Source organism: Crotalus tigris, unplaced genomic scaffold (genome assembly GCF_016545835.1).
Source record: "Crotalus tigris isolate CLP2741 ecotype Arizona unplaced genomic scaffold, ASM1654583v1 scf7180000019553.37968852642:3898890, whole genome shotgun sequence".
Taxonomy (NCBI): domain Eukaryota; kingdom Metazoa; phylum Chordata; class Lepidosauria; order Squamata; family Viperidae; genus Crotalus; species Crotalus tigris.
In genome coordinates this window covers 3,592,440-3,606,971 of record NW_024097591.1, presented here as the reverse complement: position 1 = coordinate 3,606,971, position 14,532 = coordinate 3,592,440, and the positions used below count along the sequence as shown (strand labels likewise).

Sequence of the window (14,532 nt, the reverse complement as noted above, 5' to 3'; positions counted from 1 at the left end):
TTTCAAAGCAAAAAGGTACCATGAACTCTGGAGATCTTAATTAATGTTTAATTTATTAGGTAGGCTTTTCAACTGTAGCCCAGTGGGAAAACGCGAAAGGAAATGATGGCATGGATTTCAGGCTGGTCTCAGAATGGATGAAGGGTATTCTGGCCCAGCTGACCAGCTGAAATGGCAGTATTTTTGGGGGGTGGGGTGGGGGTTAATTTGGGGTGGGGGAGGGACACGAAAGGACAACTCATTATCTTCAAACCAAAATGTTTTTTTTTAAAAAAAGAAAGTTTAATTATATTAAAACTTCAATTAAACTAATAAACTTCTTTAAAAAAAAACCTTGATGTTTATATTGTTATTCCTGGAGGAGGTTGGAAAATAAGCAGGACTGTTTTATTTGTGAATTAAATTTATATGCCAACCTGTCTCGGGATCAAGTGATTGTTTTTCTCTCGGCTTCAAGGTGTTTTTTTTTCCTGCTCCGTTTTTTCCTCTCTTAAATGTGTTTTGCCTTCTAAGGCTCTGGGGATAACTTCTGTGCTTGTTTTGGAAAATAATCTTAAAAAGACAACAAGGTGGAAGAACAGAACATAGTGTGGTTCATCAAGGACTCTGCTTTGGAAAATGTTTAGGGCGTTTGCTACAAAAGAAGAGGACTATGCACAGCATCAGCTTATTTGATGCTGGTTTGTTGTTAGCAAAGATAGAGGAGCTTTGCCGGGGGGGGGACATAATGTGGTCAAAGACGTCCCCCCTTAGATTTCAGAAGCTGTTGTAAAATCGGGTCAATTCAAAGCAACTTTGAACCGCCTTTAAGAAAAGCTCCCCAATTACTTCATTTATTTTATTTTTTTACCCCAGTCCAGCACTGATGCTATTACCTAGTTTGGTCATGAAACGTCTGCAAGAAAACCACCCAGCTCAGAGAGCACCAAGGACCCCCTCATTTCAACCCAGAGCTACAATTATTCTCCTTTAATTTTGCCCTCCCCTCCCTCTCTCGGTATCGAAAATCCGTGCCCAAAGTTTTCCAAATAAATTCTCCAAAACGTCCGTTGTTAAATGAAACATTGGTTAGCTGAGTTGCGGCAACCTTTTCTTGCCACAACTGGGAAGTCAACCTCTTGAGGTTGTTAAGTTAGTAAACACAGCCGTTAAGCGAATTCGGCTTCCGTATGGGCACTTGGCTTGTAAGGAGGCCACAAAGGGAGATCATGTGACCCTGGGACACACTGCGACCGTCATAAACACCAGTCGCTTGCCAAGCGTCTGAATTTTGATCATGTAGAGCAGTGGTTCTCAACCTTTTTAATGTCGCGACCCCCAACCGGTCGTAAGTCGAGGACTACTCAACTGGTGCAGCCCCGTTTGCAGAATGGGACTTTTGGCGGGCTCAGCAGGGCAGAGACAGCCTGGACAATTCCTATTGGCTTTTGAAAGCCAATAGAATTAGACTTTATTCAAGAGAGTCTATTCTACTGGCTTTCAAAAGCCAATAGAATAAAAGGGAGTAGCACAGCTAAGGAAAAGGGGGGGAAATGGCAGACTGCGTTGTTTGGCGACCCCCGTGAAATGGTCGTTCGACCCCAAATGGGGTCCCGACCCACAGGTGGAGAACCACTGATGTAGAGGCTGCGATGGTTAAGTAGGCCAAGCAGTTGCAAGTCTCTTTTCAGTACCATTGTAACTCTGAACAGTGACTAAACAGTGTCGTAACTCAAGGACTAGATTTCTGCGGTGGAATTATGAAAAACGTGTTATTTTAATAAAGACTGGATTTTCTTTATTGCTTTACAACATCCAATTGGGGATGGGCACAAAAAAACCCTTTAAACAGAGGTCAACACGGGGAGCTCCCCCCCAGCTGTGCTCAATGGGACCCACACGTGGGGCGAAGAGACGTGAACCACGGAAAGACGGGGGGGGGGGCGAAGAGTGCTGGCAGGACAAGTCCCACTTTCACCAGTGGGAGGGGGATTTTGGGAAAAGAGAGGTCTCTTTCCCCCGTGGGGAAGGAAACAAAACTTTTTACAACAAGCGGCCTCGGCATTCAATGGCACCACAACAACACAACAGTTTTTTGCCTTCGACACTTCCTACTTCGTAGTTGTAATCCCAGGTGAGTTCCGTCCCGGCCCGGATTCTCCTACAAGGAGAAACCGGCAGATTATTATGTTTTTAAGCCATGTTTTTCGTCGTGTTTTTTTAAAATGTTGGGCCCGTAAAAGCCAAGATTGAGCAAGGAAGGGACTGAAAAGGGAGCGCGGGAAAAGGGGGTCTGAGGTTTTCTGAAGGAGGCCGTTGGGATGGCAGGTCTTCCAAAAACGGGGCCTCCGTTCTGCGGTCTGTGAAATGGGCGCAGGAGCACCTCGAGCTCTGTGCTGATGGAGAAAGAAGACTTCCACCCTGCTAAGCCATGAATTTGTTAAAGGTGACCCACACATTTCATGCCAGAATCTGATGCTTTGGAAGGTTTTTCCCCCCCCTCCCCTGCCTTTTCCCCTCTGCAGTCAGCCCTCCCAGCCGGCAGGGAATTTACAAGCGCATAGTAGAAAAATGAGAAAATCAGCGCGCAGCTGATTCTTTTTCCCCCCTGTGGAAGGCTCAGAAGTGCTGGTTTCTTAAAAGAGTTTGGGGGGTTTCCTGGGGGGGGGAGGGAAACAGCCTTTGGACAAGCTTCTTAAGCGCCCACCTGGAAAGGAGGGGAACCCCACTTTTGTGTGCATGTGTGGGAGGGTGAACTCGCTTACTTGCTGGCGAAGAAGGCCACCCAAGGAAAGCGGAGGTCGTGCGTGTCCACGAAGACGTTCTGGACGAAGAGGTTGGGGCTGCAGCTATGCTGGGGAAGGGGAGACGGAGGAGAAGGAAAAAAGTCAAAAATCTTGGCCAGGAATCGCTGGAGAGGGGGCAGTCTCCCAGGGATGAACCAGGAGGGATCCGGGGAGGGGAGGGGCAGCCAATCCAGGCCAAGCCCAGGGAGGGGGCACCCCCGGGTCTCTCTCTCACGTTGAGGTAGCGGCCCAGGTTGCCCTCCAGCTTGGCGTCGATGATGTAGCAGGACTCCTCCCCGTCGTAGAACTGGCGCGTGTTCCTGCGGAGGGCCGCGCCCTCCCCGGAGGCCAAGTTGGTGGACTTGATGGCGATGCCGTGCGTGGATTTCAAGGCGAAGCCCCGGGTGGACTTCACCGCCACCTGCCTCTTTACCTGCCCTGCAAGAGAAGCGGGGGTGTCTGTGTGTCCCGTGAAAGCTTCCTGCTCCAACAGCGGGTCGGGCTAGATGACCTCCAGGACCCCCTTCCAACCCGGCTAGTCTCTGTTCTTAACCAGAGGCAGCTGTGGGAAGTCGGGATCCAGCGGCACCCGACAAGAGTGACAGCGCTGGAAAAAGTGCTCTCGTCACGCGACCAAAACCGCACGGCAATCTGCCTTGGAACTTATGCTAGCCTAAAGGGAACCTCCACAGCCAGGGGCAGTCCATCTCACCCAGCCGGGAAGGCACGCTCTTCTTCTCCTCGCGGGCAGCCGCTTCTTCCTCCGAGCCCGACGAGATGGTCTGGATGTCGTCGCTGTCGTTGGGGTTGACCTGGACGGGCCCCGGGGTCAGCCGGACGTTGTCGCCGTCGCTGTCGGTGCTGCTGGAGAGCATCAGCACGTCCTGCCGAGGGAAAAAGAGACCTTCCCAGTGGTCCCCCTTCCACGGGGGGAGGGGGGAAGAAAGCGGCCTCTGGATTGGAAGACCTCCAAGGTCCCTTCCAGCTCTCTTATTCTGTATTCTGAGCAGGGGGCTGGACTAGAGGACCTCCAAGGTCCCTTCCAGCTCTCTTCTGATGGATCGATCGTCCTTCGCGGAGATCTCCTTCTCCACAAAAGTAGGAAAACTCAAGAGGGTCGAAGGAGGAAGCTCCCCCACGAACGAATCAGGAATAAAAGAGCCCCCAAATTCTGGTTTTGAGAGGCTCCAGATAGGGAGACTTCGAGCTGCTTAGGAACCCACCCACCCCCTTTTTCCTGCCCATCCCGAAACCTTTGAGCGGCCGAGCTGGGTCCCCCTCCTCAAATGTTCCGGCAAGAGTCGAGGCTTGCAGGAGAAGCCCCCCCCCACTCACGTCAGGATTCTGCCCCTCGGAGTGTCTGCGGCTCTGGTGCGAGGTGGTCTTGCTGGGGGGCCGCCGGGCCCCTTCGGGGATGGGCGGGTTGGGGTTGTAGCCGTAGACCCGGCTGGTGTGGCTGGGCCTGAGAAAGAGGGCAGGGAGAAGCGGGGCTGAGCTCCAGAGCCGTGGGGGAGCCCTGCCCTGCGGGGGGGGGACGCCAAGAGGCGGGTTATTTGCCAAGGTTTCCGGAGCCCTTCCCCAAATTACAGAAAAGCAGGGGAGTTTTTGGGGGGGGGAGGGAGAAAGGGGCAATTCATTGAAGTTTTGAGAGATGCCCAGGGGCAGCATTGCGAAGGCAAAACAGATTTATGGGGTGCTTCCAGGGAACGACCCCTGTCCGGCAGCAGACAGACACAGCGGCCCATTTTTCCTTCAGGTACTGCTTTTCTGCTTGCGGGGACTCCGGAAATGGCTGAGCTGGGGAAAAATAACATCGTCTCCTTCCCTGCTGCGGGAAGAGATCTCAAGGCCAGAAAGGGTTTATTCTCCCAGGGCTTAAAGTCAGTCAGAGAGCCCCCCCCCTCCCAAAGGTGGGCAAGGAATGCCGAAAGGTCTTACGTGGGTTTGCCTGGATCGTCCGGTTCCTACAGAAAGAAAAAAGAAATTAATTCCGTTTCCTTTCTCTTCCTTCCTTCCTTCCTTCCCTTCTTCCTTCCCTTCTTCCTTCCTTCCTTCCTTCCTTCCTTCCTTCCTTCCTTCCTTCCTTCCTTCCTTCCCTTCTTCCTCCCTCCCTCCCTCCCTTCCTTCTGCCCATCTCCCCTACAAAGTAATTCTGGGCTGCTTTTCAGCCCCCGATTGTCCCCTCTGGACACTCTGTCCAATCGTGGCTCAACTTGTTTTCACTCGCTGTCCCAACAGCCCTGGGGGGGGGTTGGGGGGGTGTTTTCCCTTCCCAGCTGAGCAGGTGGACATTAAAAAAAAAAGCACACACCCACCCAGGACCGTGAAAGCAGGAGAGGCGTTTGATCGCCTGGGCTGGTCAAGGGGGCGGGGACCTCTGGGCTTCCCCACGCCACCCCCCACCCGCCTTCTGAGCAGAGACCCCACCTCTTTCTTCTTGACCTTCAGCTCCCCCTCCGGGCCGGGCTCGTCCTTGGTGGGGTGCCCCCCGGTCTTCTCGGCCTCGCCGGGTTCCACCTTGGGGGGCTTCGCCTCGGCCGCCTCCTGCATGCGGAAGGAGGAGCGGCTGTCGCTGTCCTGGTAGCCGTCGGCCAGGGTGTTGGAGCTGAGCCAGGAGGCCACCTTGTTCTTGGGGGTCTCCTCCGAGACGGGGGGCTTGCAAAAGGGCAGGGGGCCCTCCGCAGGGCCGGAGTCCTTGGAGGCCGTCTCGGAGAGGCCGTTCTCTCGCTGCCCACGCGTCTGCCGGCGGGTGGCGTAGCTGCGCCAGACCGAGCTGGTGCTGAAGTCCTCGTCTTTGCAGAAGTTGTCGTCCGAGCTCTCCTCGTTGGACTCCTCGGCCTCCTCCGAGCCGGACTGGCCGTCCTCGTCATCCTTCAGGTTGACGCCGCTGCTGTCCGAGGAGCACTTGGCCTCGCTCTCGTAGCCCTCCTTCGAGTTCTCCACACTCTCGATGTGGTCCAGGTTGGCGAAATACTCGTCCCCCATCTCCAGGCCCTCCTTGTCCGCAAAGTCATCCGTCAGGATCTTCCCTGCCAGCAAAAAGGGGAGGGGGCGGCTGAGGGCACCTGGTTCTCCCCCTCCCCCCCTGATTTCCCCAGGCACCGGGACTAGAAACTTGCTATTCGCAGAGATAGCCTGTTGTTTTACAGCAGAGGTGGGGAACTGTGGCCCTTTAAAGACTTGTGGACCTCAACTCCCAAAATTCCTGAGGCAGCACGGCTGGCTGAGGAATTCTGGGAGTTGAAGTCCACAAGCCTTAGAGGTTGCCCAGTTTCACACTTACGATCCGTTGCTGAGCCGCCCTCCCCCCAGCTGCACGGGTCGAGAGCTTCCCCTGTGGAAGCGCAGCCTTACCGGCGTAGATGCAGACGAAGGAGCCCTTGGCGATGTCGTCCAGACATCGGATGCCCCAGCCTTTGTTCTGTGTCTTGAAGAGCTGCAGCCGGACTTGCAGGCCATGCTGGACCAGGCGGTTGGTGCACATGTCCAAACTGCACTTGCAGCCTTTGTTGCACTCGTACACCCTGGGGGGAGGATACGGGGGGGGGGGAGAGAAAAAACAGACCTAAACACCGGGGGGAAAGTCCTGGCCGTTTGAAAATCAGAACGAGGTCATGAGTGCCTTTTGGGGGGAAACTTTGGTCACTAAGGGTCCAGTCGTAAGTGGAGGACTTTCCGTACATAGGAATGAGCACCCGGAATGGAAATCCAGCAGGAGCCAGGCTGAGGGTTGGGGTCGATCCTGGCTCGGGCTCCCCCCCAAAAAGCCCCACTCACCCCGTGGGAAGACACTCCTCCAGCCGCTTGTGCTGGTAGCCAGAGTTGTGGTTGAGCTGCCCGCCGGGGGTGCAAGCTGTGGCCTGGACCGTCAGCTGGTGACAGGCGCATTTTGATCTGGGGAGGGGGGAGACAAACAGGGGACACCACGGTAGCTTCTTGGCAGATAAAACCAGATCCCAGGGCTGGATCTGGCTTAAATGCTCAAACCGGGATTTGGACCCCTTTGGAGGAGGTGACCAGGCTGAGCCCGAGGGAGGGAGGGAGGGAAGGGTCAAGCGCGTCACCAGTCTCGACTCCCTTCGGGCGGGAGGGGGGGGAGAATATATGTGATCAATCAATCAAATAGAAGACCAGGGAGGGGGAGGAGGGAGCAGATAAAGCAGAAGACTAGGGAGGGGTCCTTTGGAGGAGGGGGCCGAGACGGGGAAGGGCGCTCACTTATCCCTGCAGCCGTCCTCGCAGTCGCAGCCCACCAGGAACTCTCGGCTGGTGTTGATGAAGACCCCCTTCCCGGGCAGGCGCTCCTTGCTGTAGGCCACCTGGGGCGGGGGGGTGCTGTCGATCTCGTTGACGCAGGAGAGGGGCACGTCCTCCCGGCCCTTGGTGATGTCCGCGATGTAGTAGAAGGGCTTGTAGGGCTGGAAGCGCCGGTCCACCAGCACGTAGGGGTCCAGGCAGAACATCTCCAGGAAGAGGAAGTTGCACTCCGTCTCAAAGAGGTAGCGCTCGATCTCCCCCATGCTGCGCAGGCACAGCCCGCAGGGCGTCTTGTACACCACGTGGAAGCCCGTCTTGCGGTTGAAGCGCCGCCGCGCCGTCATGCGCCGGAAGTCGTGCAGCAGCGGGATCAGCAGCGGGTTGCGGCTGCGGTGCAGGTCGGGCCGGCCGGGGCGCACCCGGCTCAGGCACTTGAAGCTGCAGACGTGGGGCAGGTAGAAGAGCTTCTCCAACGGCGCCCGGTAGGAGGGCTCGCTGGGCACCCGCTCCAGCATGCTGTGGAAGGAGGGCACCGTGCCCGCCGGGGGGGCCTGCGCCCCGGAGAACCTGCTGGGTGGAAGGAGAGGGAGGGAGGGGGGCAGCGTCAGAGAAAGAGGACCGAGCGATCCAGGAGAGCCCTGGAAGGGACCTGGCAGGTTTTCCAGTCCAACCCCCTGCTCAAGGAGACCCTATACCATCCCAGACAAGTGGCTGTCCAGTCATAAAAACCTCCAGTGACGGAGCACCCACAACTTTTGGTGGCAAGCTGTTCCACTGGTTAATTGTCCTCAATGTCAGGAAGTTTCTCCTTACTTCCAGGAATTGCTTCTCTCCCTTGATGAGTTCCTGTCCGCTGTTTCTTGTCCGGCCTTCTGCTGCTTTGGAGAACAGGCTGACCCCCTCCTCTTTATGGCAGCCTCCCAAATACTGGAAGGCTGCTATCGTGTCCCCCCCTGGACCTTCTTTTCGCCAGACTGGCCTTACCCAAATCGTGCAACCTTTCTTCGTTATGTTTTATCCCCCAGCCCCCTTTGTTAGGGGGAGGTGCTCCGAGATGGGATCCCCCCACTCTGCAACACTTTGGGGCAGCCCTTTGGCGATGGGACCACTCCTCCATCTTGGCAACAAAGGCAAGGGCCTCTCCAGAGTCCCGGGACAGGGAGGACCCTGCAAAATCCTTCCCAAGCAGGCGGAGACCCTCCGAAGACGGGGCCTCTTCTAGTCCCCAGTCCCAGCCCACCTGAACTGCTGGGTCACTCCTGTCCGGCCGACGGGCGGCATTTCGCTCAGGACGGGAGAGGCTGGGGGGGAGAGGCCTGATCCGGCCGAGCCGGGCCGTAAGAACGAGGTGCTTTTCTTCGCCACCTGCTGTTTCTTTGCCTGAGCAAGCTGGCTCTCCGAGCTGCAGGAGTTAAAAAAAAAAAAAGTTTTATAGGCAGTCCTCGGCTTACAACAGTTCATTTAGTGACCGTCCCTGAAAAAAGGGAATTGGGACCGTTTTTCACCCCGATGACCACTGCAGCCTCTCCACGGTCGAGGGATCAGTATTCAGACACTAGTCAACCGACTCATACTTATGACGGTCGCGGTTCGTCCAGGACCACGCGATCCCTTTCTGTGGCCTTCTGAAGTCGGGGGGGGGGAGGCCCAACTCGCTCAACACCTGTGTGACTAGCTGACCAGGACTGCCTACATTTTGCTCCCAAATCGGGTCAAGTGAAAAGGCGAGAGGAAGCTGCTTTATGGGCGGCTTTGCAAGAGCCCCCCCCCAAGAAGCAGAGACTTTACCCCCCCCCCAGCTTACTCTGTCTCCCCAAAGAAGAGGGGCACTGGCTGGGCGGTGGTGATGGGAACCGGGGGCTCTGCGTGCTGGAGCTGCTGCTGAGGGCTGGTTCCGGTCAGGTCGTGGATGTACTGCACCACTGGGCCCTTGGTCCGCACGGCCCCTGGAGGGGAGGGGAGGGGTAAGTCAGGGATTTTATCCCGGTCCCAGCCCAACCCTACCAGTCAGGGGCTGCCTTTGTTTATTATCCTCCCTGACTTTCCCTCTCCAGCCCTGCGGCTGCTCTTCGGCCGAGGGGCTGAGCGTTGTGGGGAGAGCGACGTACCCACGTTGGGCCGCATCCTCATTTGCCCACCCTGTTTCTTGTCATGGGTGGACGCTGTGGACGTCTTCATGCTGAACATGGGCTCCAGGCGGGTGGAACCCCGGTAGATCCACTCGCAACGCTTGTCATCCTGGCAAAGAAACGAATAAAAAGAGAAAGGCAGAGAGACAAACGCAGAGAGTAAGAGAAAGGGATAAAGAGAGTAAGAGAAAGGGATAGACAGACAGAGAGAGTAAGAGAAAGGGACAGAAAGAGTAAGAGAGAGAGGACGTTGGGCCATGCTGGAAACAGAGGTCAGCAGGGGAAGGGAGCAGAGAAGGGACCTGACCCCGGGGGAGGGTGTGGCCCTCGAGTGGGGGCCCTGAGCCCCTCCTACCATGAAGAGGATTTTGACCAGGCTGCCGTCCACCTCCTCCACGCGCGATTTCCACCAGGTCCCCTCCCACTCGGTCTTGATCTGCTGCCCGCTCTTGAGCAGCACCATCGGCCGGTTCGGGTAGGCGGTGACGTACTCCTCAATGAAATCCCGGCAGGAGACGTCCTCAATGTCTTCCCAGGCCTTTTTGACTGCGCGAAGGAGACCCCACACCAGTTATTTCTACAGGGGGGGCTCGGCTGACCAAAGCTCGTTTAGCGACGGAAGAGTAACCAAAGACCCCCCTACCCCTCCCCCCCAAGCCCAGCTCGTCTGCCCAAAGCAGGACCCAGGAGGGAACGTTCGACTCACGTGATCTGCAGACGAGATAAAGCTCGTGCTGAATGACGTAGGAGGCGTAGCCATCATCGAAGAAGATCAGGAACCTAGAAGAGGCACAGAGAGGAACGGTGAGTTCCGGTTTGCAGCACATCAAGGAGAATCAATGGGGGGGGGGAAATAATAGCAATTTTCCACACTTCAGAAACAAGCTGAAAACAGGCAGGAGCCCTAGTCAGAATACCAGCCCAAAATTAATTTTGCAGTTAATTTTTCTTTTCCTGGGTTGGTCTCCCGCCTTTAGTGAAGGAATCCTAAATAAATACTTCCTGGTCTTCACAAACTGATATTTTTTCCCCCCTCCTTCTGTTTTTAAAACCCAAGAGTGGCTTGCCCTGACCTCATCTTATTCTTGACGTTGGGCATCTCGGCCACGATTCCAGCGTACAGCCAGACCTGGTTCCCATCTTTGTATTTGGCCACAACCCGGCTGCCGACATTCAGCTTCTCGGGAACCGGGTGGCTGTCATAAGCAATGTGGTTGCCTGACAGCAAACTCTTCCCTTTATTGTCGAATTTTACCTTGTATTTCTTCCCAGGACCTAGGGGAGGAGAGAGAGAGAGAGAGAGAGAGGGAGAGAGAGAGAAAGGTTTTGTTTTAATTTAAAGCAAGGCTCTAGTCCTCATGATGATCAGAGACAGATGGCCAAGAGAAAGAACTGTAACTTGCTGGAGAGAAGGCTGTTCAAAATATAGTTCTTTTTTTCATAAATAGAGGCACGGCGATTACATGGGCTGGAGAAAGGATACAACTGTAGATCTCCAGATGTTACAAAATCAAAGAGGGTTAAATAAAACATACAATACTGGTCGAAAAGGGGGAAAAATTACAACTGGTTAATACTAAACTGACTCAAATGTTCTTTTCTTTCTCTTCTTTCTCTTTATGTCTTTCTTTTCCTTCTTTCCTTCCTTCCTTCCTTCCTTCCTTCCTTCATGTTTGTGGTTTTTCTTGCGAATCAATTTCAAGAGACAGCTTTTTGCATACTTGCCAAATGTAGCAACCTCTTGGGTTTAGTGAAGGCCTTTTCACACCGCTCAAGGCTTGGCCAGGCCTGCTAAGATCCCGGGGGCAATTTGAGGGGTCCTTACCCACTGTCTGGATGGCAATCAAGGTGCCCTTATGCCAGGTCTTTGTCCGTTTCTTGCCCAGGACACGGTCGCCAACCGTCAGGTCGCCATCCTGGGTGAGTTCACAGCCAGGGTTGCCTTGCTGTAATCCTGTTGGGAAAAATAAAGGGTTTTTGGGGCAGTATTTCGGAAGTGGTTTGCCACTGCTTGCTTCCCAAAGAGAATGACTCACCCAACTAGCTCTGCACCTAAGGAGGACTAGAACTCATGATCGCCTGGTTCCTAGCCTGCCGCCTTTATTGCTACGCTTAACTGGCTCTTGCGGATGAGTATCAGATGAAAAAAACACAAAGCAATCAACTGCCATATATGGTTGTAAGACAGATAGCGCCACAAGAGCCGGGTCAAATTTATATTTTTGTTTTTTTCTCCACAAAATGAAAGCTCGTTGCTAGTCCTCATGATTTCAAACAAAGACGTGGAAGAGCAAGCAACACCTGCATTTCAGAATTAGGATTTCCCAGGACGGGGCCTAATCCTGCCACAGAGTTCACTATACTTTACCCTACGTCGTGTCCGTTTATTCTTGGGCTCCGTTTTAGACCGCATTCTTTCCCAAGGATATCCGGGTATCAAAGAGACCCCGAAAGACTGCTTCCCCCCCCCCAAGGCAACTGTGTACAGCACACACACACCTCTCTGGGAATCCAGGCTGCCCGTCTTCTTGTTCACCGCGTCCATGAATTTCTGAACGTCTTGAGCGGATTTCCTCATGGCAGCCATGGCTTCTCGGAGCTGCGGGAGAGAAGCAAAGCGCCCATTTGATTTCCTCATGGAAACAGACAAAAGCTGGGAGGAATTCAGGCATCTTAGAAAAAGGAAGTTTGACTTGATGCCGTTTGTGGGTGCCAAGTTAAATCTTTTCGGCAGGGAGAAGACGAGACTGGTGGTCTGGATAATATTATTTTTCACATATCAAACGACAAGCAAAAGCTGGTTCAAAGCAGGATTTCAGCTCAACAGCCCTCACCCAGCGGCACCCACAGGACCAAAGTAGAGTAATCTAATTTTTCCCCCACAAAAGGAAGACCTATTTCATAGCTTCAGTTTACCTGTTGAAAATGCCCACCCACCTCCCTGGGTTATTTTTTTCCTAACTTCCTAACTAGGTTAGTGAATTAAGCTGTCGTTTCCCCTCCCAGTCCCACCAACTTACCAGGGTCTGGTCCTTTGCAATTTTGTTACTCGGATCTGCAAAGGAAATACAAACAAAATGCAGCGTTTTCCAGCCAAAAAGGACCGAAGCACAATTTTAAACCATCCCGGCTAGCGAACAGCTGACAGATGCAAAGTCTGAGCAAACGTGGGCGGATCCCACCGGCTGGCCCACCTGAGTCTACACTCATGATGTCGTCGTCATCTTCGTCGGGGATTTCAATCACTTCCATGGGTTTGCTGGAGCTGTTCTCTGAGTCGGAGTCTGTTTCTCGATATTCCAGCCCCAGGTTGACGTAGATGTCTTTGACCAGCACCTCGCATTTATCCACCGCCCTGGGAAGGAACCGGAAGTAAATATCGGTTGAGGCAGAACCAGCAAATCAGAGCTCCTGGCAGCTTTCCAGGAAATGGGACCAAATACTCGACATTTCACAAGAGTTTGTTTACTGGCCATTCGAAGCTAGAACAGTGCTGAAAAAAAGGACCGTTTTTCCACACAACCAGTATAGCAACCGATTTACATTTATGCTGGCTGCAGTGTCCTGGGGGAGGAGGGGGTCGCAGTGTCCCCTTTTTGTGACTTTCTGACCAGCAAAGTGGGGGAAGCCTGATTCACTTAACAACTGTGATTCCCTTAATGACGGTGGTAAGAAAAGTCACAAAATGGGGCAAAACCCCCCTAATATGTCTCGCTTACCAACAAAAATTTCAGGCACCATTGTGGTTGATACAAGTGGAAGACAACCTGTGCTTTTGACAGGCCTTGAAATGTTCAACGTGTTCCATGTTGTTTGTTGACCATCCCAGCAGTGGTGAAACAGCCTGATTGCTAAATAGTAACTCACCCCTGACAAGCTATGGGTTAGGCTTAAACAACTAAGAGAAATAATACAGAGATTTCCCCTCCCTCGGCGTGATTTGTCCTTGATTTAAGACTAGTCACTTAGCAAACCCCTCAAAGTTATGACAGTTATGTCCCTTGGGTTACTTATGACACAGTTTTGAAGTTTCAATGGTTGGGCCAGAGGACTGACTTATTTTATCATCGTCATAACTTAGACCCCAGATGGGTAAAGGCTCCATGATGGTTATATCCTGAGGACTACCTGTATTTATTCTCTAGTTTTCCACAAATGTACAGGTGTGCCAGAGGCCCAGCTGTTTTGCTTACTTCACCGCGTTTTCAAGGAGCTGGTCCACATGGGCCACTTCAGCCTCCTTCTGCTTCACACAGTCCTCCAGGCGTTCCAGCTCCTCCTTGCGCTGCTTGACGTACTCGGATTTCTCCAGCTCCTCTTCAATCAGCTGCTTGAGGTCTTCCAGGGAGATGCCCATCTCTTCCACCACCTCCCGCTGAAGCTCTAGTATGTCCTCGGACTCCGCCATGACGGCTGAACCTGAAACGGTTCTGAAGAAGAGCGAGTGACACCTGGGGGTCACCCAAGTGGGCTGGGTTTGGTTTTCCCACCCATTTTCTTCTGGTCTCTGTCACAGGACAGATCTTGTCAGCATCTGCGAAGAATATATATGTGCCACAAAAGCTAAGAGATGAAGTCTGTGAGGCGCAGGAATTTAGGAACGTGAGAGAAAGTTCAGACTTAGAACTTAACTGCAATATTTCTCTCAAGACCCTGAAGAGGGGCATCCAGAGTGGCAGGTGGGGTCTACATGCCACAAATTGCAGTTATTATTTGATTTTTTGCTTTTAGGATGGGAAGCTGCTCAGCCCCCAGAAACAAAGGGGCAGGTAGAAAACAGGTATTTACCTTTTCTAATGCATTTTTTTTTTGCACAAATGCAAAATGGGTTGTCTCCTGGGAAGAGACCCCCCCCCGCAATAGGGAGTGCAGACCCTCCAGGTTTTTTTTTGAGGGGGGGGGGACTTCTGCTCTAAATATGTCCATCTCTCCCTTGGCTTTGCAAACCCAAAACCACGGCCCGCCTTTAACTAAGATTAAAGCAAACCAGGGTTAGTTATATGCCTGGGGTGGCTGTGCCCAGGCAAGCTGAGCCTAATGGACATTGTAGTCCAAGACCAGAGAAAGCGGGGGGGCACACCTGAGTCTGTTCATTCCTTCCTGCTCCCCATTCTGCCCCCCCTCCCCTGCGACCCCTCCCCTTTCAGAGCAGCCCCCCCCCAACTCAGCCCCTCCCCAACTCACCTTCTCCCCCCGGGGGCGGGAGAGGAGGGGGGCTTATTTTGTCTGGAACCCAATTAGGCTCCGCTGGGGGGGCTGGAGGGGGGGCAGTTTAGGCAGAACAGGAAATCCATTTAACGTGCTTCCGGGGCGGGGCGTCGCTTGTACCCCGGACGAGGCGGGTGTGAAATTATACGCATGCGCCTCTGGGAGAGCGGGCC

General features: G+C 53.7%; 1 protein-coding gene across 4 annotated transcripts; it reads right to left on the bottom strand.

Annotated features, from left to right (window-relative positions):
* Window positions 1–1,737: 1,737 nt before the first annotated feature.
* On the bottom strand, window positions 1,738–14,444 carry SETDB1 (SET domain bifurcated histone lysine methyltransferase 1). Of its 4 annotated transcripts, none has more exons than XM_039363353.1 (22): window positions 14,336–14,444; window positions 13,345–13,581; window positions 12,346–12,506; window positions 12,172–12,206; window positions 11,651–11,750; window positions 10,977–11,105; window positions 10,225–10,426; window positions 9,858–9,931; window positions 9,507–9,697; window positions 9,131–9,260; window positions 8,827–8,968; window positions 8,263–8,424; window positions 6,984–7,592; window positions 6,543–6,659; window positions 6,120–6,289; window positions 5,193–5,794; window positions 4,704–4,729; window positions 4,101–4,227; window positions 3,478–3,649; window positions 3,001–3,203; window positions 2,745–2,833; window positions 1,738–2,140 (listed from the first exon to the last, which is right to left on the bottom strand). In XM_039363353.1, the coding sequence occupies exons 2-22, from the start codon at window positions 13,557–13,559 to the stop codon at window positions 2,023–2,025; spliced, it is 3,774 nt and encodes a 1,257-aa protein (XP_039219287.1). In that variant the 5' UTR covers window positions 13,560–13,581; window positions 14,336–14,444; the 3' UTR covers window positions 1,738–2,022. The 4 variants fall into 4 exon arrangements, with proteins under 4 accessions (XP_039219287.1, XP_039219289.1, XP_039219288.1 ...); XM_039363355.1 differs by having other exon boundaries at window positions 6,984–7,589; XM_039363354.1 differs by having other exon boundaries at window positions 13,345–13,685; window positions 14,336–14,409.
* Between the last annotated feature and the right edge of the window lie 88 nt (window positions 14,445–14,532).